Source organism: Oncorhynchus gorbuscha, linkage group LG21 (genome assembly GCF_021184085.1).
Source record: "Oncorhynchus gorbuscha isolate QuinsamMale2020 ecotype Even-year linkage group LG21, OgorEven_v1.0, whole genome shotgun sequence".
NCBI lineage: Eukaryota > Metazoa > Chordata > Actinopteri > Salmoniformes > Salmonidae > Oncorhynchus > Oncorhynchus gorbuscha.
This window is the reverse complement of record NC_060193.1, coordinates 16,286,739-16,305,355: the sequence shown is the minus strand read 5'-3', so window position 1 is coordinate 16,305,355 and position 18,617 is coordinate 16,286,739. Positions and strand designations below refer to the sequence as shown.

Here is an 18,617-nt window from a genome sequence, read left to right as displayed (position 1 = left end):
AACCCTGCTACAATGGATACTTGTTCCTTATCAATTTTCACTCTGACATTTTAGAATGTGTGAGAGGAGTGAGTTGTGTAGAACATATGTGTTTGAATGGCAACAGCATTATTGCCACCTCCTACAACTTATAGAGTAGAGGAGAAAGGGTTCTCTTCTGTCAGTAGTCAAGGAGCTAAGCGTTGCCAGGGGAGACTGTTGCTGAGATATGACTCAGCGTTTTGCCTGTCCCTCAGGTGATATAATCACATCTCCTGTAAGGCAGTAGTCCCCACTGCCAACACTACAGGTTGACTTGACACACCTCCAAACAACAACTTTTTAACTACTATACCTTCCCTACTACCTACTGTAATAATCAAGGATATAGCCTTATAATGCAAAACTGTTCAATTGCAAGTTGTGAGAAACCTTAAATAAAAGGAACTTTGTGTTGTCACGTAGAAGTGAGAGTTAAAAACGGATGATTCTTCTATAATATGTCAGCACTGTCATAGATGGAACACCAAATATGGACATGAATATTGTCTCTTAAATACTATGAATGCCACCCTGCACTTAAATAATATAAAGAGTACCAGCAGGCACCTATTTCAGTCCACTTCAAGCACAATGGACTACAACCGATGCTCTGGTCAAGAGCTCCAGAAGGCTAACTTAATCATGCAGCACTGAAAAGACAAGTGTGGCTCATGAGTTTATTAAGCAATTACATCTCATCATGCTAAGGGTCATGTATAAAATTATGAGCGGGCCATTATGTTGCTTACCATGGCTATGCCCCCATAGGATGACAATCCCCTCCTCCACAGGGCACTAGTCACGGAATGGTTTGCTGAGCATGAAAACGATGTAAATCATATGCCCTGGCCGAATCAGTCACCAACTGAACACTTATGGGAGATTCTGGAGCGGTGCCTGAGACAGCGTTTTCCACCCCCAATAAAACACCAAATTATGGATTTTTTTTTGTGCAAGAATATTGGAGGGATGTGACACCAGAGTTACAGACACTTGTAGAATCTATGCCAAGGTGCATTGAATCTGTTCTGGCTCGTGGTGGCCCAATTCCCCATTAGGACACTTTATGTTGGTGGTTCCTTTATTTTGGCAGTTACCTGTAGCTGCATGGGGCAAATGAATACGAGCAGAAACTAGAAAAAGACATCCACTTATCCTGAAAAAGCAAATGTTCAGACAAAGAAATTGTGTTGTGAGGCCTGAGGTTCTTTCCTGTTGCTCACATGCAGAGGCCAATCTATGCCCCATACTCACCCTAGCATCATATTTTGCAGTATGTAGAACACAGCTGACACATTCCATTCAGGACAACGCATGGGTGAAAAGTAAGGAAGGAAAAATAAATATCACTATGCAATACCTCCATATAGATTTATGCCATAACATCTGCATGCAACACAAACTATATTTATCTCTGTTTTGCTGTGTAAGCTACCATGCCACTAAATAAGCATGAAAATACCAAGTTCCACTGCAACTACAGTATCTGTCATCACGCGCCTTTCTGATGTATCATGCCATGGGGGTGCTATGACATTTTTTTAAAGCTAGGTCAGCAGTGTTTCTGCATTATACAACAAATGTTATAACTTACAATGACATCTTCCTAAATGTCACATAAAAGATGCCGCGAGCTAGTTAGAAGCACAAATAAGTACGATTTATCTGCGAATAACTGTCTCGTAGTATGATATAAAAGCCAACTAGAATTTTGCTAACAAGCTACGACTGGCAGGGGCTCGAGCGCTCCTCCATAGCATCAGTTGGTTAAGGGGGGCCTGATCGATTTTGATGCAACTCCACCATTTGGTATGGTGAATTTCACAAAGCGATTTCTTATTATATGCATAACTGACCTGTCAAACTTCTCTATAAATGCATCATATGCTGAATATGTGCAACATCATTATGGTGGCAATTATTTAAAGCATAGTGCATGGAGAGATGTGCAACATGTATTCACAGTTAAAATTGCCAACGGTAGTTACGATAGTGTGTAAAATATAACCTCATCACATCGCGGTGTGCACCAGCAACATACTTTACCTTTGCAATCCCTATTCCACCCGGGACATACCGAATCATCCTTTTCTTGAGTAGAAACGGAGAGTTTTTACTCAAATATATTTGACATTCTTCCCATGTTTTTTGTCCCGCTCCTGTGGGTCGTCACTAGTTAATTCATACATACATAAAGTAATAAACCCCGCCTATTTCTACAATTTCGATTATTTTTTAAACCTAACCGTAACCACACTGCTAACCTTATGACTAACCCTAACGTTAAATTAAGACCAAAAGTTATTTTTAGTTTTCATAATATTAAAGACTTTGTGGCTGTACTGTCTAGTGGGGGGAAATCCTGTACCGGTGACGTTAACATCCGGTTTCTTGATCGCCCGCCGTCGTAAGGAGCGAGAGAAGAAGCAAAGAGGCTGGATTTGACATTATTATTAAAATGTTTCATCAAGTACAATAAAACAATATACATTAAAAGCCAAAACTATGACATTGGATTGGGAATAGTCAGAGTGCAATGTTTTATATTTGAAGGCAAACAAGATCATATGACACAGAGATAATTCTAGCAAACAAAGGATTTGACCTATATAATGACCTATATAATGAATGTATTATTAAACAGATTCTTTCATCCATGTCCTCATTTCATCCATCATAACACATACATACAAAGCTTCATTGGAAACCCCCATGCATTTGGTAAGAGAGGAATATCTTCTGGTCATGGCGAACATTGGATTGTGGCTAGAAAATCTAGTTTCTCTTGTTTGAAAGGTCAAAAAGCCAGAAAGTCAATCACATCTTTAAAAGATGGTGAACTTCTTGATTACAGCATCATAACTCATTTGTGGTATATAAAAAAAAGAGTGTAAAATCCTCATACCAATATCACCATCTACTGGTTGTATACAGCATACCAATGTTGACATCATTAACATGGTAAATCTGCTCTTCCAGTGTTTTTTTTCTGATAGGAACGTGCTTATGTCTCAATTCTCCACCCTTATCCCTGAAATTTGATTGTACCCACATGGATTAAAAATGATAGGATTGGTGTAATGGCCACATGCTTACTCCAATCCTATGCTGTTAAATCTATGTGGGGGAGTGCACAAGTGCACACTTCAAGAAAAAGTGTGGAGAATTAGGACACACCTTTGATTGTCAGTCCTTTCCACCCAAACTGTAGTAGAAGCTAGTGTCTCTGCGATGTTGCTGCACAGGCATGTTTCTCTGTGTGTCCCTGAGCTTCTCCAAGTCAATCTCCAGCAGAACCATGCCTGTGTTCTCTCCTCCACAGTCCCCCATCACCACCCCCCAGGGGTCCACAGCAAGGGCGTGGCCATACGACGAACGCTTCTCATGGTGACTGCCCACTTGGGCTGCAGCAAGGACAAAGCACTGGGTCTCAATGGCCCTGGCGCGAAGCAACACCTGTGATTAGAAGAGCAGAGTGTTTTATATTGGTCCACATTCTTCAATACGGGTCCTAAAGAGTAGGATCCACAGGGGTTCTAGCCCAGTACGAAGGCACCTGAATCAACTAATGAAGTTTATGATTTGAATCAGGTGTGTAAGTATTGGACTGGAACAAAAGCCTGCATACCCTGTGGGTCCCCAAGACCATGTTCAAACAACACTGTTATAACTTGTATTAAAACATAGAAATAGCAGTGCTAGAAATAGTAGCTAGTAGAAATTATAGTACAAGACAGAGGAAGATGTGTGTTTCTGCAAAAATCTATCCCACCTCCCAATGGGCAGCTCCTGTGGCCACAGTGAACGCTGACGGGTAGGTCAGAATCTCCGCCCCCTGTCGCAGCAGGGCCAATGACAGCTCAGGGAACCTCAGGTCATAACAGATACCCAGTCCCACCTGGAACACAATACAGTGACAGAATACTGGGGTGGTAGATCTAAGAATCTGGTGTACAAAGATGGATGTTAGTTGCAATAACAATTCAATGAGAGCAGGATTGGTGGAATCATAGAATGACCTTGCCAATGGGAGTTTGAACTGGAGGAATGAGGCTGGATCCAGGTATGGTGAAGGCACTCTCTTTTAAGGACACGCCTCTTCCTGGCAGCTCCACATCAAACAAGTGGGACTTCCTGTATACGGACACTATAACACCTGTAGGGTTAAGTGAAAGTGTCAGCACTTCAGTGTGTGTGTGTGTGTGTGTGTGTGTGTGTGTGTGTGTGTGTGTGTGTGTGTGTGTGTGTGTGTGTGTGTGTGTGTGTGTGTGTGTGTGTGTGTGTGTGTGTGTGTGTGTGTGTGTGTGTTCATACCCTTTTCATTTATGATGATGTGACTGTTGTAGATTCGCCTGTCCGTCTCCCAGTCATGCCCTCTCTCATGAAACCCTCCAAGAGAGAGCCACACGCTCAGCTTCCTAAGAAAGGACAGATGTGGATTAACTGTGGAAAAACACTCATCAATAACAGAACAAGATGAGATGAAGTCCCCCATTCAATAATTATTATTAGACGAGGATGTAATAGAAATGAATAGAATAGACAACCACACTCAGTAGCTAGGAGTACTCACTTGGCGAGCAGTGTGTAGCGTGAGATAATGTCTCCCGTTAGCCTCTCAGACAGATTCAGGGTCTCCTCTCGACTAGAGCCGATGTAGTCAAACCCCTCAGGTAGGAAAACCATGCTGGCTCCACCCTCTTTTGCCGCCTGCACCAATCGCTTGCAGGCAGTGAAGTTGGCCTCCTTATCAGGGGTTGCGGACACCTGGCACACCGCTGCCACTGGATGAGTCGATGATGATGACATCCTGGTAAGAAAGAAACTTGAGTTTACATTAAGTCGGGCGGCAGGTAGCCTAGTGGATAGAGCATTGGGCCAGTAACTGAAATCTTGCTAGATCAAATCCCAGAGCTGACAAGGTAAAAATCTGGCATTCTGCCCCGGGACAAGGCAGTTAGCCCACTGTTCCTAGGCCAACATTGTAAATAAGAGTTTGTTCTTAACTGACTTGCCTAGTTTTTTTTAAAGTCAAGCATCTAAAGGGTTAGTGTAAGAGGTAAAAAAATATGTGGCTAGTTATAATAGCTGAACATTCCTAATTGACCTACATTCACAAGTCAGTGACACTAGTAGACCTTGACAGAAAATGAATTAAAGGCAATACATTTTTATTTTAGAATAACCTATTCAATCCTAACCCCCCATTTAATGGGCTATGTTAACAGACACATGCATTGTAAACAACGTTAAAAGGTTGACTGGTGTCGTTACCTTTGATGCACCCCTATGCAGCTCGAGCCCCAAGGAGAATGACAGTCCAGTAAATGTTTCACCCGAGTTCTTCTCAAACTGCACCTGAGCACGAACATTGGCTTGACGTGTCAAAACAAATCTGTCTGTATCCGACTGAGCAACACCAGAAAGTATATTCTTTGCTCGTGCTGTACTTTGGACTCTGTTTTAATTTCAAGTTAATGCAAAATCCAGTCAGTAAAGTATCAAAACATCAACAATGTAACTACCTACGTTGTGTTTGCGGCGCCAAATCGCACGACTACGAGACAAGCTAGTACAACATTCTTCATGTGTTGTTTTCATTACGATTTTCCTAACAGGCAATCACATGAGACAGCTCAAGATGGTAAGCCTTGGGCCCTCAGCCCCCACCACTAGCGACACCATTCCAAGATGGCAGCGAACAGTAGCAGCACGGTTAGCAAACCCAGCAACATTATCGGGGGGAAACAATCAGGGCCGTCGGCCGAGCAGGTATCCCCACTCTCCTTTAACTCCTTAACTGTCCGAATATTAATGTGTTGTTAGCAAATGCTGTTTAATAGTTGCGGGCTTTGAGATACAAACCTGGACTTGCCAGTCACGCATCTGGCTAGTTAACGTTAGCAAGCTAGCTATCTAGCTAGCTCGCTCCCATCGTCTGCTTCCTACTAGTGTGTTCCTCAACTGATATTTTATGATTTAGAGGCCAAGTCTGGGACCAGTCGTATTCACAATACCTCATTGAGTTTATAATAATTTTAGTTAACTGAAATCTTTTAGCCTGACTAGGTTTCTATCAGTATTCATTAACGTAAAATACTCAGGCGAATTGCAAGGAAGGGATTAGTTGTGCTGTCGAGCAGATGAGAAACTATTTCTGCCTGTCACAGTTCGTGCTATTAGCGTCGCTCTCCCTTGCCAACCAGTGGCATACAGAACCGCATTAGTAATACAGCCAGTTTGACAAATCACAAATAAACGACTATTGAATTTACTTGTAATCAATAAACGATCTGATAATATTTCCTTTTCCAGGTAGGCCTATATAACGAGGCTTTTTGCAACTTTGTTCAATCTAATGTAAGTTCAGAAATCTGTGTGTGTTGTGGCTGCCCTGAGTTAGTAGAGCATGGTGCTTGCAACGCTAGGATCATGGTTTCGACTCCCACTAGGGACCCGGGTATGAATATGTATGTATGCATGCACTACTGTAAGAGAGCTTTGACACTGACTAACGTTGTTGCCCACGCAGGCCTTCCCGCAGGTCACCAGCTTTTCCAGTCACTTTGTATTAAAGGGTTTGCTAAAGGGCATATATTATAATGAGATAATGTTTTAATGTGATCTGTTTGGTGTGTTCAAAAGGTTGTGGCTGCATTTCAGAGGATGCGCTCAGAACAGCGCAGCATGGCCTCAAAGGCTGCAGAGCTGGAGATGGAGATCAACGAGCACAGGTAACTACAGTACTAGTTACCGCTTCTATTTCACTCACTGTTCACCTCTGTGGACTTAACTATGGACTTGGCCACAGAGAGGAATGATCTTTGATCAGTCTGTAAGGTGTTAAGAGATGAGAGATTTGGACACTGGGGGGTGAATCAAGTCTTCCCTGGATTCCTCATTTCCTCTCCTCGCCTCCCTCTCAAAATGCAAAAAGGGTCCAAAGGGAGGAGCATAATGTCTTAACTTTTTTATTTTTGATATTCACCCTTATTACATTCCTCTCACAACTTCCCTCTTTTTTTCTCAGCCTAGTCATCGAGACCCTAAAAGACGTGGATCCAACCAGGAAGTGCTTCCGACTGGTGGGCGGGGTTCTCGTGGAGAGGACGGTTAAGGAAGTCTTACCAGCTCTGGGAAGCAATAAAGAACAGGTAAGCTTTTGTTTGCTTTGCTCTTTGGGGTATAATCCGGGGTTGCTGTAAAGCACTTTGTAATGACTGCTGTTGTAAAAAGGGTTGTCTACAATAAGATTGCTTGATGTGAAGATGCCATTAATATATCAACTGTCAATATGTACATGATGTGGTGGCCATGAGCATAGTCCGACTGGGGAAGAAAACCTCTAACCTTCTGGTTCCAAAGTACTCCAGCCACACTACAGTCCAAACACTCCAGTCGCATAACGTTCCCAAGAGGGCAATCTCGCTTGGAAGTGTTTTTAATAAAGAAAAAGCCCTAGGAGCAACTGACGGCCAAGTAAACTTAAAAATAGTAGGTGGCTGTCCTATCGCCTCCGACAAGAATGCCGGCCTTTACTTTATTTTCATTTCCTGACAATTCTACATGTTAAATCACTACCGTTCGTTGACACCCAGCACATAATCAACTGCACACGATCAACGTTAATTATGGTGCGTCTTTCCTTTAACATAATTACCAATGCTATAGGTTGTTGCAATACTATCTTGTGAAACTAAATCACTGCTGATCATACATCATGATTATAATTCTGCTGTCCCCTCTCTTTTCCTTACAGATATCAAAGATTGTAGAGTCCCTCAACATACAGATGCAGACAAAAGGCCGGGAGCTCACTGAGTATCGGGAAAAATACAATATCCGATTGGTGGGAGAAGGAGAGGAAGGACAGGGCAAATCAGCAGCTACCTCCAATGGGGTGGGTCTAAAGGCGGTGCCGGCGTTCTAGTTTCGTAGCTTTGTGTGTGGAGACTTTAGTACGATAGGAAATTGTGTGGAATGCCACCGAGCATCGAGTCAGCACAGATCCTGGAAGGCATTTCAAAGGCAGAGTTTGACGTGTGTCTTGCATGAAAGAAATTCTATAATTAACCAATGTCACAAGGGCCAGATTATCCAGAACATTCATTTCAGATCAAAGTGATCCCTTTTCACCTGTAGTTCAACAAAACTTAAACCAACATTTCACTTACTCTGGTTTAATTACAAGCCTTTCGCCTTTTACTCAAGACAGTGTTTCATCAAAATCTTACGGGATGATTGTTGTAAGACATGCCTTCTTGATGACCATGTATTGATTTGAAGTTTATTTATACTCTATTGTCAGTCATATTTCAATGTATATTATGATCCTGTTGTTGGGGGCTCTGTTTTTGAGGTTTGTCTCTGGCATGCTGTAAAATAATGCTTGCAAAAGGAATGACAATCTGATTGGAAAAAACACTTCTTAACAACGCACTGTATTGTTTCAATCTTTCTTGAAGGTGCACTGTGCAGAAATAGCTCCGCTATTTCCTCATTGCTAAAATTCTAGTAGTTCTCCTAATTTCAGTTTGTGACAACAAGAAAGTGTAGAAAATCATTGTACGCTCTAAACTGCTGTGAAATATATTTTTCCATAACCAAAATATTGTATTTCCAGCTGTTGGAAGCTGGTGTACAAAACCTAAATTAAAAGAGGCAAAAAATGAAGCTTAAGATCAGGGTGCATAGAAAGTGTGTGCACAGAACATATTTGCTGCTTCTTACACTTGTGTTCAATGATAATGACAGATCTATAACTCTCATTTCTATGTGCATTTGAGAAGAAAGAAAAACAGTGTGCCCAGAGTATCTGGATAACGTAAAATCAGCCTCCCAAACGGCAGCCTGTTCCCTATATAGCGCACTACTTTTGCTGAGGGTGCCATTTCAGACACGCCCAGTCTCTGACAGCTGATGTATTGGTATAGTCTTAAGTGCCCCCAAAGTATCTGAAGCACACAGCCCTAAACTACATAATCTATCACCATGTATTTGTGTGGAGAAAATTAGTTTTTTTGTGTGAATGTTTAGGAATAAAAATAAATGTTAAACATGGTTTCTGATGACTGCTGCTTTTTGCCTGTATATACATAATATATGTCATATTATACAATCGGTTTGCTGGTGGTCACTGTTTCAAGCGTCTTGAAGCCGCCAGCAGTCATGAACAGAGCTATGGCATGCCATCCCCCGGCGCAAGTAAGTAAACCATACAGTACCTGTTAGAAGGGTGCGTTAATGACGTTCATACAGTACCCATACAAAAAAGGTTTGGATTGTGTGTCCAGGGTAGGTGATGGAACTGTACACAGCAACATGAACATGCTCTTGGTACTTACTGTATATAATCGATCATTTATACATCTATCACAATTTAGTAAAGTAAATAGTTTGGCTATACTAATTCGCAACATGTTTTAATGTAACGTTAGAATAGTTTCATAGGAGGCTGGTGGTTTTGACGAAGATCGTCTTAATTTCAACAAACACGGATGTGGACTATTTAGCAGATAGTGTTTGTAGCACTACTATTCGTGAGATGGGAAAATAATTGCCGACGAGGATGGGATTCGAACCCACGCGTGCAGAGCACAATGGATTAGCAGTCCATCGCCTTAACCACTCGGCCACCTCGTCCTCTACGTATACTTTAGAAGCAACAATACAATTTATCTAAATTTATTAATTTTGCTATATTGGCTTTTCATGTTCAAGGTACCATTTTCATAAAAGTGCTAGCTAACCGCACAGCATATTTGAACGTCCAGCTGTTTGCTAGGAACACAAAAAATGCTCCATTATGTCAAACTCTATATGCCCTTCTATTCTAGGGTTTGCCGTAACATGAAAAGCGCATAGACAATATCACAGTTGCCCCTACTCCAAACACACAAGGCTTCGAGTCTGAGTTTGAGGCTAGCGATCAATCTTTGATTTTAAAAAACAATCAAACTTTACTCGTCACGGCTGTGCTGAGATTGGGTCAGAGATTGTAGGAGATAGTGATGGATAAGAAAGTGAAGCATAGTGGTACGAATGAAGGATGTAGTAGGAAAAATAAAGCGGGATAGAAAGGGAGAAGGGGTTTGAAGGGGAGCGTGAGGTCTATGGGGCAGAAAAGGAAGTTTGAGGAGAGCAACATAGTTTCCAAAGCTAGCCGCAGATCGGAGGTAGAAAGTGCCGAGGAAGGGCAAGATAAATCGCGAGGGGAGCATGGAGGTGAGGACCATAAAGTGATCCTGAAGTTTAGGGAGGAAGGAGAAGTTGGGGCGATGAGTACGATAAGGTTGACGGCTGTGATAAAATAGTTGATTGGGGAAGTTGTCAATGCTAAAGTGTTAAGAGATGGGAGCTTGTTGGTATTCTGTAAGGACATGGCCCAGAGGGAAAACGCTCTCAGAGTGGCGCAAATAGGGAAGTGTAAAGTGGTGTCGAGCAGCTGGACTGATCAAGCAGGGAAGCAGTGGATTAAAGGGGTGATAACAGGAGTGCCTTTGAGTGTTAGCACTAATGAGGTACAATTTGAGAGGAGGCGTTCTAGTGTGTTCAAAGATTGCAAGCAACAAGGGGTGGAGTTATGGTAGATTCTGTTACTGTCTATTCTGTTACACTTCAAGGACTGGGTACTGCCAAATATATTAACCATAGGATATATGAGTTATTATGTGAGGGCACAGTAACCGGAAGGTTGCGAGTTCAAACCCCGGAGCTGACAAGGTACAAATCTGTCGTTCTGCCCCTGAACAGGCAGTTAACCCACTGTTCCCAGGCCGTCATTGAAAATAAGAATGTGTTCTTAACTGACTTGCCTGGTTAAATAAAGGTAAAATAAAATATAAAAAATGTACCAAAGCCTTTAAGATGTTATAACTGCCAGAAGTTTGGGCGTGTGGCAACAGTCTGTAAAGAGAAAAAGAGGTGTGTCAGGTGTGGAGGGGAGCATGAGTATGGGAAGTGTTGGGATGGTGTACAACCAAAGTGCTGCAGCTGTGGTGGTGCTCATAGTGGGTGTGAGGCAATGAAGCAGGCAGTGGAGGTGCAACAAGTGAGAGTGGAGAGAAGGGAGTCATATGCTGAGGCAGTGAGGGTGGTCCAGGGAGATACATGTTCAAGGGCGAGATGGTTAGGAGCATCTAGACCGGGGATTACGGGGCAGTTGGGCGGCAATATGGTATACATAGATATTTTTGTAAAGAAAATCTGCAATTTCGTGGTATCCAATTGGTAGTTACAGTCTTGTCTCATCGCTGCAACTCCTGTACGGTCTCCGAAGAGGCGAAGGTTGAGATCCCTGAGTCCTCAGAAACACAACCCAACAAAGCCGCACTGCTTCTTGACACAATGCCCTCTTAACCCAGAAGCCAGCCACACCAACATGTCCAAGGAAACACTGTACACCTGGCGACCGTGTCAGCGTGCATGCGCCCAGCCTGCCACGCCACAGGAGTCACTAGAGCGTGATGGGACAAGGACATCCCTGCCGGCCAAACCCTTCCCTAACCCGGATTACGCAGGGCCAATTGTGCGCCGCCTAATGGGCCGGCTGAGACAGCGCCTGGCCTCAAACCAGGATCTCTAGTGGCACAGCTAGCAACTGCGATGCAGTGCCTTAGATCACTGCACCACTTGTGGTTCGTAAAGACCGAGATGTAGGGGGAGTGGGGTGATGTGCTACCTTTTAAAAGCAAGTACGGGTGCTAGTGGTAGTGAACTACTAAAACCCCTGTAAGATATTGGACACACACAAACAAACATACAGTCAATAACATCATAGAGAAACAGTATGTATACAGTGTGTGCAAATGAGGTAAGATAAGGGTATAGGCCATAGTGGGGAAATAATTACAATTTAGCAATTAAACACTGGAGTGATAGATGTGCAGAAGATGAATGTGCAAGTAGAGATACTGGGGTGTAAAGGAGGGGGAAAAACAGTATGGGGATGAGGTAGTTGGATGGGCTATTTACAGGTGCAGTGATCTGTGAGCTGGTGCTTAAAGTTAGTGAGGGAAGTATTGGTCTCCAGCTTCAGTGATTTTTTTCAATTAATTCCAGTCATTGGCAGCAGAGAACTGGAAGGAAAAGTGGCCAGCCAAAGTAGGAATTGGAATTGGCGAAGGCAGAACACAAGCTGTGGGTGGGTGGGTAATACCCAGGTGAAGGAGATGGGACTGTATGCAAGGGAGTTTAGTCTAATAGTAGCTATTCCTGTACATCCACCATGGCTTCTCCTGCCTCCAGTTGTTGATCTGGAAGTGTTGGAGAGACTACAGATACCAAGGGAAGGCATTTATTTCCAGTACAGAGGAAAGTCGGGGAGGGGAGGTCGAGAGGAAGGGACAGAAGAGAGGAGGCTATTTTTACAAGATTAAGGGTGGGACACGGCTAGTTTAATAAGAACTTAAATGTGATTGGAAAGCATCCAACAGGAAGATGTGATTATTGCCAGGGAACACACACCTTGGAGCATGTATTGCTAGTGTGGGAAGGAGCGAGGCTGAGATCCAGTATGAGGGAGAAGGGGATACAGGAAATTAGTTTAGAGTATATTGAGTAGATTGAGTAGAACGTCATTAGATATAGTCACACATATTTTATATTTTTAAGAGCAACGGGGCTGGCATGTATGATTTGGTTTCTCCGTACTCCAGTACAGTAGGTGTCGGTAATGCACCATAAAGTTGGATGCCAATCGCTGATAAACCCCATCGAAGAAGAATAACACGTCCTAACGTCTTGTTGATGTTCCTGAAACGCTATGAGATAGACAGAACCGCAAAGCATCAGATATGAAGGAGGCACGTACAATGATTTCACGATCTAAAATCGAACCCTGTGGCAGCACTGCGTGGTGTCAACGACACGAGATATTCGAGCTCCCCCACGTACCCAAATTGCCAAATTAGCTAGCTAGCGCCGTGTAGCTAACTAGCTAGCTAGCCAACTAGCAGTGGTAGATTTGATACCTTCAAGGGGGAAAATTGCTCAAGTATTTTTGACTTGCTGCATGTGGTGTACATGTAAAGGTCGGGAATGCATTTATCTAAGAAATGTTCCGCGTTCAAAGTGGTGCTCGGCGCTCTGGTGCTCGTGGCACTCTTACAAATGATCTACCTCTCCTTCCTATCGAAACTGCACGGTAAGCAGCAGCGCTACCGATACTCAGAGCTCTTCGGGAGCTCTGGCAAGAAAAATGCCAACCCGGAGAAAAACTCACGGAAAGAGCGTCTCAGGTACTCTCTGTCCACAGGGGGTATCTTTGATCCCAGCGGACAATACCGCGTGTACAAGAACTTGATAAAAAGCGATTTCTCTACCAATCAGAAACCAGGAGCGGATGCCAGCTCTCACTTCTTGGCCTTAGCAACGCACACATCCATCAACAACTTGCACCACCTGAATTCTTTAGTGGAAAGGTGGCAAAACCCTCTCTCTGTGGCCATATTCGCTCATGGCCAAGATGTCAAATTTGCCACAGCCCTGGTCTATGCCCTCACCATCTTCTGCCCTCAGATCCAGGCCTTGGTGGACTTTCACTTGGTGTGCCACTCTGGACAGATGGCCAGTTTCCCAGAGCAGGACCGGGAGCATTTCACCGGGCTTGAGGACTGTGCCGCTGTGTTTGCCAGGCTCGAGACGCACCGAGACAAATACCAGAACTACGCCATTGGTGGAAATGGAAACGTCTCCTACCCGAATAATCTCCTTCGGAACGTTGCCCGTGGCGGCACGGAAGCCAACTATATCCTGGTCATCGACATCGATATGGCGCCCAGTGCTGACCTCCACCAGCAGTTTCTGGCACTGGTTATGAGACGTGAACCCGCCACGGACGAGGTCTTCGTGCTGCCCGCCTTCGAGATCCGCCACGTACGCAAGATGCCTGCCACCAAGTCGGAGCTGGTGCAGCTGTATCAGGTGGGCGAGGTGAGGCCCTTCTACGAGGAGCTATGCCCGCGGTGCCAGGCCCCCACAAACTACTCTCAGTGGGTGAACAGACACAGTCAGGGTTTGGGCCCCCTGGATGTGGCCTATACATTATCCTGGGTGGACCCCTGGGAGCCCTTCTACATCGGGCACCGCACCGTGCCCTTGTATGACGAGAACTTCAGGCAGTACGGCTTCAACCGCATCAGCCAGGTATGTGCTATATGGATACGGGTAACCGGGTATTCTAGATTGCAGGGGAGATGCGGCACATGTGTGTGTATGGTTGCACACAGTTAGGGCTTCATTACATCAATTGACACCGTACACTGCAGAACCCTTGCACTGCAGTAAAATATATAGTGTCTTTGGAAAGTATTCAGACCACTTGACTTTTTTCATGTTTTGTCATGTGATAGCCTTATTCTAAAATATATATTTTAAATCCTCAGGAATCTACACACACTACCCCATAATGATGAAGCGAAAACAGGTTTTCAGACATTTTTGTAAATTTATAAAAAATAAATACAGAAATACCTTATTTACATAATTATTCAGAGCCTTTGGTAGGAGACTCGAAATTGAGCTCAGGTACATCCTGTGTCCATTGGTCATCCTTGAGATTGGGGTCTACCTGTGGTCGATTCAATTGACATGATTTGGAAAGACACAACCTGTCTATATAAGGTCCCACAGTTGACAGTGCATGTCCAAACAAAATCCAAGCCATGAGGTCGAAGAAATTTTCCTTAGAGCTCAGACAGGATTGTGTCGAGGCACAAATCTGGGGAAGGGTACCAAAACATTTTGGCAGCATTGAAGGTCCCCTAAAACACAGTGGCCTCCATTCTTAAATGGAAGAAAGGCCTTGGTCAGAGAACCCGATAGTCACTCTGACACAGAGCTCCTGAGTTACTCTGTGGAGATGGGAGAACCTTCCAGAAGGACAACCATCTCTGCAGCACTCCACTAATCAGGCCTTTATGGTAGAGTGGCCAGACAGAAGGCACTCCTCAGTAAAATACACATGACAGCCCACTTTGAGTTTGCCAAAAGGCACCTAAAGACTCTCAAACAATGAGAAACTAGATTCTCTGGTCTGATGTAACCAAGATTGAACTCTTTGGTCTGAATGCCAAGCATAACGTCTGGAGGAAACCTGGCACCATCCCTACGGTGAAGCATGCTGGTGGCAGCATCAAGCTGTGGGGATGTTTTTAATTGGCAGGGACTGTGAGACTAGTCAGGATTGAGGGAAAGATGAATGGAGCAAAGTAAAGAGATCCTTAATGAAATCCTGCTCCAAAGCGCTCAGGACCTCAGACTGGTGAAGGATCACCTTCCAACAGGACAATGACTAAGTGTAACCGATGTGAAACGGCTAGCTAATTAGCGGTGGTGCGCGCTAATAGCGGTTCAATCGGTGACGTCACTCTCTCTGAGACCTGAAGTAGTTGTTCCCCTTGCTCTGCAGCTTTTGTGGAGCGATGGGTAACGATGCTATGTGGGTGTCAGTTGTCTATGTGTGCAGAGGGTAGGGACGAGGGACGGACTGAAGTTAAAAACTGTTACATTGATGCTGTTGACCCGGATCACTGGTTGCTGCAGAAAAGGAGGAGGTCAAAAGGGAGGTGAGTGTAACCGATGTGAAACAGCTAGCTAGTTAGCGGTGGTGCACGCTAATAGCGTTTCAATCGGTGATGTCACTCTCTCTGAGACCTGAAGTAGTTGTTCCCCTTGCTCTGCAAGGGCCGTGGCTTTTGTGGCACGATGGGTGACAATGCTTCATTGGTGACTGTTGTCGGTGTGTGCAGAGGGTCCCAGGTTCGAGCCCGGGTAGGGGTGAGGGGACGGGCTAAAGTTATACTGTTACATAAGTACACAGCCAAGACAACGCAGGAGTGGCTTTGGGACAAGTCTCTTATTGTCCTTGAGTGACCCAGCCAGAGCCTGGACTTGAACCCGATCGAACATCTCTGGAGAAACTTTTAGCTGAATAAAGTAATCTCCATTTCATGTTGTCCCCCTTACCTCTTCTCCCCCTTCTCCTCTCCCCTCCCTAGGCCTGTGAGCTCCATGTGGCAGGCTACAGGTTCTCCGTGCTGAACTCTGCCTTCGTGGTGCACAAAGGGTTCAAAGTTCAGGGCGAGTTCCACAGCAGGAAAGACGAGGAGAACCGAAGGAACCGCCTGCTCTTCCGCAGCTTCAAGGAGGGCCTGAAGACCAAGTACCCCTCCTCCCCTCGACGCTGCTGAGGAGACCAGGTGAGAACACTGGTGCCTGATTGACACTATACGGTGAATCAATGGGTTGGCCTGGTTACGCAGCCACCGTAGTTGCTGGTATCGTGCTAGGGATGCTATCCAAGCCAACAGTACGGTCTGGCCCTATAGTGTGATTCAGCATTGGATCACTTCTCCCCTATGTATGGCTCTAGGGGTTGATTTGGAGAAGTTCACAAGACTTTTGTCCATCAAGAAATCAACAAATGACTCCCTACACTACAACATGAGCCAGTCTGGTCCATCAATTTCTGCAAATTTTTCTTTCATTCAACCCCTGGAGAGACACCTGACTACTAGGGTTTCTTCATCATTGTTACCTATGTATTTACAGAGGGTGGTCCTATCATTTCCAGTGGTTTCCAGTGCCCTCTGACCTTCATCCAGCTCAAGGAGAACAAAACATTGAAACTTTTTACTTAGAGTATTTGTGGCACAGAATATTTTGTAAATATGACCATGTTCTATATAAGTTGGGACACTACCATAGAGAGATGCAGTCTATGTAGCAGGAAAGAGTGAGTGGTCTGGGTCTACCACTGTTATGATACCAGTGTGTTAACTGGAAAAAGTTAGTTATTTAATACCTGCAGGATTTACAAACACTGATGAATGTTTAGAGAGACTGTAAAAGCAATGGATAATATACATGTTATTCACTACTACTGACATAGATACTCTATTTAATTGAAATGCTCACTTATTTATAAAGGGTTAGATTGTTATGGTTTGTGAATATTTGAAGTGTGAAGTGCTTTGTGACTGATGTTGTTTTCTTAAAGGTGATCAGCTGTTCAGGTCACGTTCAGTGTGTAGGCCCTAGCGTCCGTCCCAAATGGCACCCTATTCCCTATAGACTACTAATAGAACAATAGGGTGCCAATCGGGACCTACCCATAGTCTGCATCCTGGATATTTGGCGTGTGAACATGTGGTACAGTACTACTATTTTCTGCACTGACTCGTTAGACCTGTGAAGAACTTACTGTAGCACAGAGAAGCTCTGTACTCCAACCACTAATAAATGTTGTTTTTAGTTATTTGGGAGTACATTTTTAATTACGTTTTGAAAGTTTACATATTAGTGCGATATTTTTCAAATGTAATGTTTTCTCCCTGACTTGAGAGTGGTTCAAGTTGTCTGAAAGTAAATGTCCATGGTTTGTTTGGATTCCTATTAAAATACAACTTTAACTTAATTCTTAAATTGCTTTTCATTAAATGTCCTATTTGGAGTGGAAGATAATTGGCTGAACTATGTTACTACATTATTTAAAACGATCAAAATATTTTTTGACCATTTCAATTTGCTATGTAGAACGTTTTTTTGGCACACACTTGTGTGTAGTAGCAACACACACCAGCAGAAGGCAATGGAGGGAAGGTTCTCTATGTTCAGAGGATATATCTTGTAGGACTGCAGTTCTTGTTCTGTTGATTCTAAATCAAGTTCCTGAGTACGTCAATCCAGTAGATTTTCATGCTAACCATATACTTCTTAGATGATTGGGAAGGTGTTTACATCTTAGATAAGTGTTCAACTCCAGTCCTCCAGTACCCCCAACAGCACACATTTTTGTTGGAGCCCTGGACAAACACACCTGATTCTACTCATTGAGGGATTGATGATTAGCTGAGTCAGGTGTGCTTGTCACAGGGCTAAAATTAAAATGTGTGCTGTTGGGGGTACTGACTTAGATGATTGGATGCAAAAACTACACATTAGGTATATCTCAACTTCTCTCCCGTTTTTTAATGAATTCCGTTGTCAATTCAGGAAGTGGAAAAGTCAACATGTATAAAACAATGGACAGTCATCCATTCATGAATTTGCAAGTGAACGTGTGTCTTTCCATCCGAGCAAACCGTATCTGTAGTGTGGTGTTGTTCACAGCTTGTGAGGCCACAACATGTCTGAGTTTAAAAGATATCCCTAAACCGATGGGAGCTGACGCCAAAGGTGATTCGGCCTAACATCCAATTAAAGGCCCCTTTTTACTAATCAACATGACCTGTATTGAAGTAAACTCTACCGAGCCCTGTGATTTGCCTAACGCCTGATAGGGGTATGTTGAATTAGATCTGTAAGGCAGACACACATCTAGTAGGGTTGCGTCCCAATAATATCAAATTATTTTGAAATGTGCGATCGTTCACTAGTTTCCCACAAATCTGGAAGCATTGGGAGGGTGGGCGAGGTGGAGTCCAGGGTTAGTGGAAGTCCCCACCATATTTCTTATTATACCAGTAATGTCCTTTCAAATCAGTGAAGTGAACAAAGGAGATGTTATTGGGACGTAGCCTAGATGTCTTCCAATAAGAGGGAACTACAGAGCAACACTAGAATGGCCCAGCCGCAAGTGATGTTTTTCACTTCAT

General features: G+C 43.8%; 4 protein-coding genes and 1 non-coding gene across 11 annotated transcripts in view; 2 read left to right on the top strand and 3 right to left on the bottom strand.

The window, feature by feature from the left end:
- Positions 1-2,379, bottom strand: part of LOC124007766 (H(+)/Cl(-) exchange transporter 3-like) — a 61,390-nt gene extending 59,011 nt beyond the window's left edge. For 3 of the 4 annotated variants that reach the window (XM_046318504.1, XM_046318507.1, XM_046318508.1), the window contains exon 1: positions 2,068-2,378. The gene's annotated coding sequence lies outside the window, so the exon portion shown is untranslated. Of the gene's footprint in view, positions 1-2,067 lie in introns of all 4 variants that reach the window. The other variant, XM_046318502.1, reaches the window with a different exon arrangement.
- Positions 2,380-2,841: 462 nt separating this feature from the next.
- On the bottom strand, positions 2,842-5,656 carry nit1 (nitrilase 1). Its single transcript, XM_046319303.1, has 6 exons — positions 5,296-5,656; positions 4,595-4,831; positions 4,336-4,439; positions 4,041-4,177; positions 3,794-3,919; positions 2,842-3,477 (listed from the first exon to the last, which is right to left on the bottom strand). Exons 1-6 carry the CDS (start codon positions 5,391-5,393, stop codon positions 3,208-3,210), a joined length of 972 nt encoding a protein of 323 aa, XP_046175259.1. The 5' UTR covers positions 5,394-5,656; the 3' UTR covers positions 2,842-3,207.
- On the top strand, positions 4,313-9,084 carry LOC124008201 (prefoldin subunit 2-like). 3 transcript variants are annotated; one of them, XM_046319304.1, is made up of 6 exons: positions 4,313-4,834; positions 5,640-5,793; positions 6,337-6,381; positions 6,667-6,755; positions 7,052-7,175; positions 7,781-8,086. In XM_046319304.1, the coding sequence occupies exons 2-6, from the start codon at positions 5,713-5,715 to the stop codon at positions 7,949-7,951; spliced, it is 510 nt and encodes a 169-aa protein (XP_046175260.1). In that variant the 5' UTR covers positions 4,313-4,834; positions 5,640-5,712; the 3' UTR covers positions 7,952-8,086. The 3 variants fall into 3 exon arrangements, with proteins under 3 accessions (XP_046175260.1, XP_046175261.1, XP_046175262.1); XM_046319305.1 differs by having other exon boundaries at positions 4,313-4,943; XM_046319306.1 differs by lacking the exon at positions 6,337-6,381 and having other exon boundaries at positions 4,322-5,793; positions 7,781-9,084.
- Positions 9,085-9,581: 497 nt separating this feature from the next.
- On the bottom strand, positions 9,582-9,663 carry trnas-gcu. Its single transcript has one exon. It is a non-coding gene; the product is annotated as a tRNA-Ser (tRNA).
- Positions 9,664-12,718: 3,055 nt separating this feature from the next.
- b4gat1 (beta-1,4-glucuronyltransferase 1) lies at positions 12,719-17,278 on the top strand. Of its 2 annotated transcripts, XM_046319251.1 has the most exons (3): positions 12,719-14,166; positions 16,020-16,220; positions 16,573-17,278. In XM_046319251.1, exons 1-2 carry the CDS (start codon positions 13,060-13,062, stop codon positions 16,209-16,211), a joined length of 1,299 nt encoding a protein of 432 aa, XP_046175207.1. In that variant the 5' UTR covers positions 12,719-13,059; the 3' UTR covers positions 16,212-16,220; positions 16,573-17,278. The 2 variants fall into 2 exon arrangements, with proteins under 2 accessions (XP_046175207.1, XP_046175206.1); XM_046319250.1 differs by having other exon boundaries at positions 16,020-17,278.
- Positions 17,279-18,617: the final 1,339 nt, after the last annotated feature.

Excerpts from the sequence above, each read along its gene's own strand:
- nit1 (XM_046319303.1), bottom strand. The coding sequence starts at position 5,393 with ATGTTCGTGCTCAGGTGCAGTTTGAGAAGAACTCGGGTGAAACATTTA. Across the intron at positions 3,920-4,040 it reads TTCAAACTCCCATTGGCAAG|GTGGGACTGGGTATCTGTTA; the intron begins GTCATTCTATGA and ends ATTGTGTTCCAG. Across the intron at positions 3,478-3,793 it reads CAGGAGCTGCCCATTGGGAG|GTGTTGCTTCGCGCCAGGGC; the intron begins GTGGGATAGATT and ends TTCTAATCACAG.
- LOC124008201 (XM_046319304.1), top strand. The coding sequence starts at position 5,713 with ATGGCAGCGAACAGTAGCAGCACGGTTAGCAAACCCAGCAACATTATC. Across the intron at positions 6,756-7,051 it reads ATGGAGATCAACGAGCACAG|CCTAGTCATCGAGACCCTAA; the intron begins GTAACTACAGTA and ends TTTTTTTCTCAG. Across the intron at positions 7,176-7,780 it reads TGGGAAGCAATAAAGAACAG|ATATCAAAGATTGTAGAGTC; the intron begins GTAAGCTTTTGT and ends TTTTCCTTACAG.
- b4gat1 (XM_046319251.1), top strand. The coding sequence starts at position 13,060 with ATGCATTTATCTAAGAAATGTTCCGCGTTCAAAGTGGTGCTCGGCGCT. Across the intron at positions 14,167-16,019 it reads GCTTCAACCGCATCAGCCAG|GCCTGTGAGCTCCATGTGGC; the intron begins GTATGTGCTATA and ends TCCCCTCCCTAG.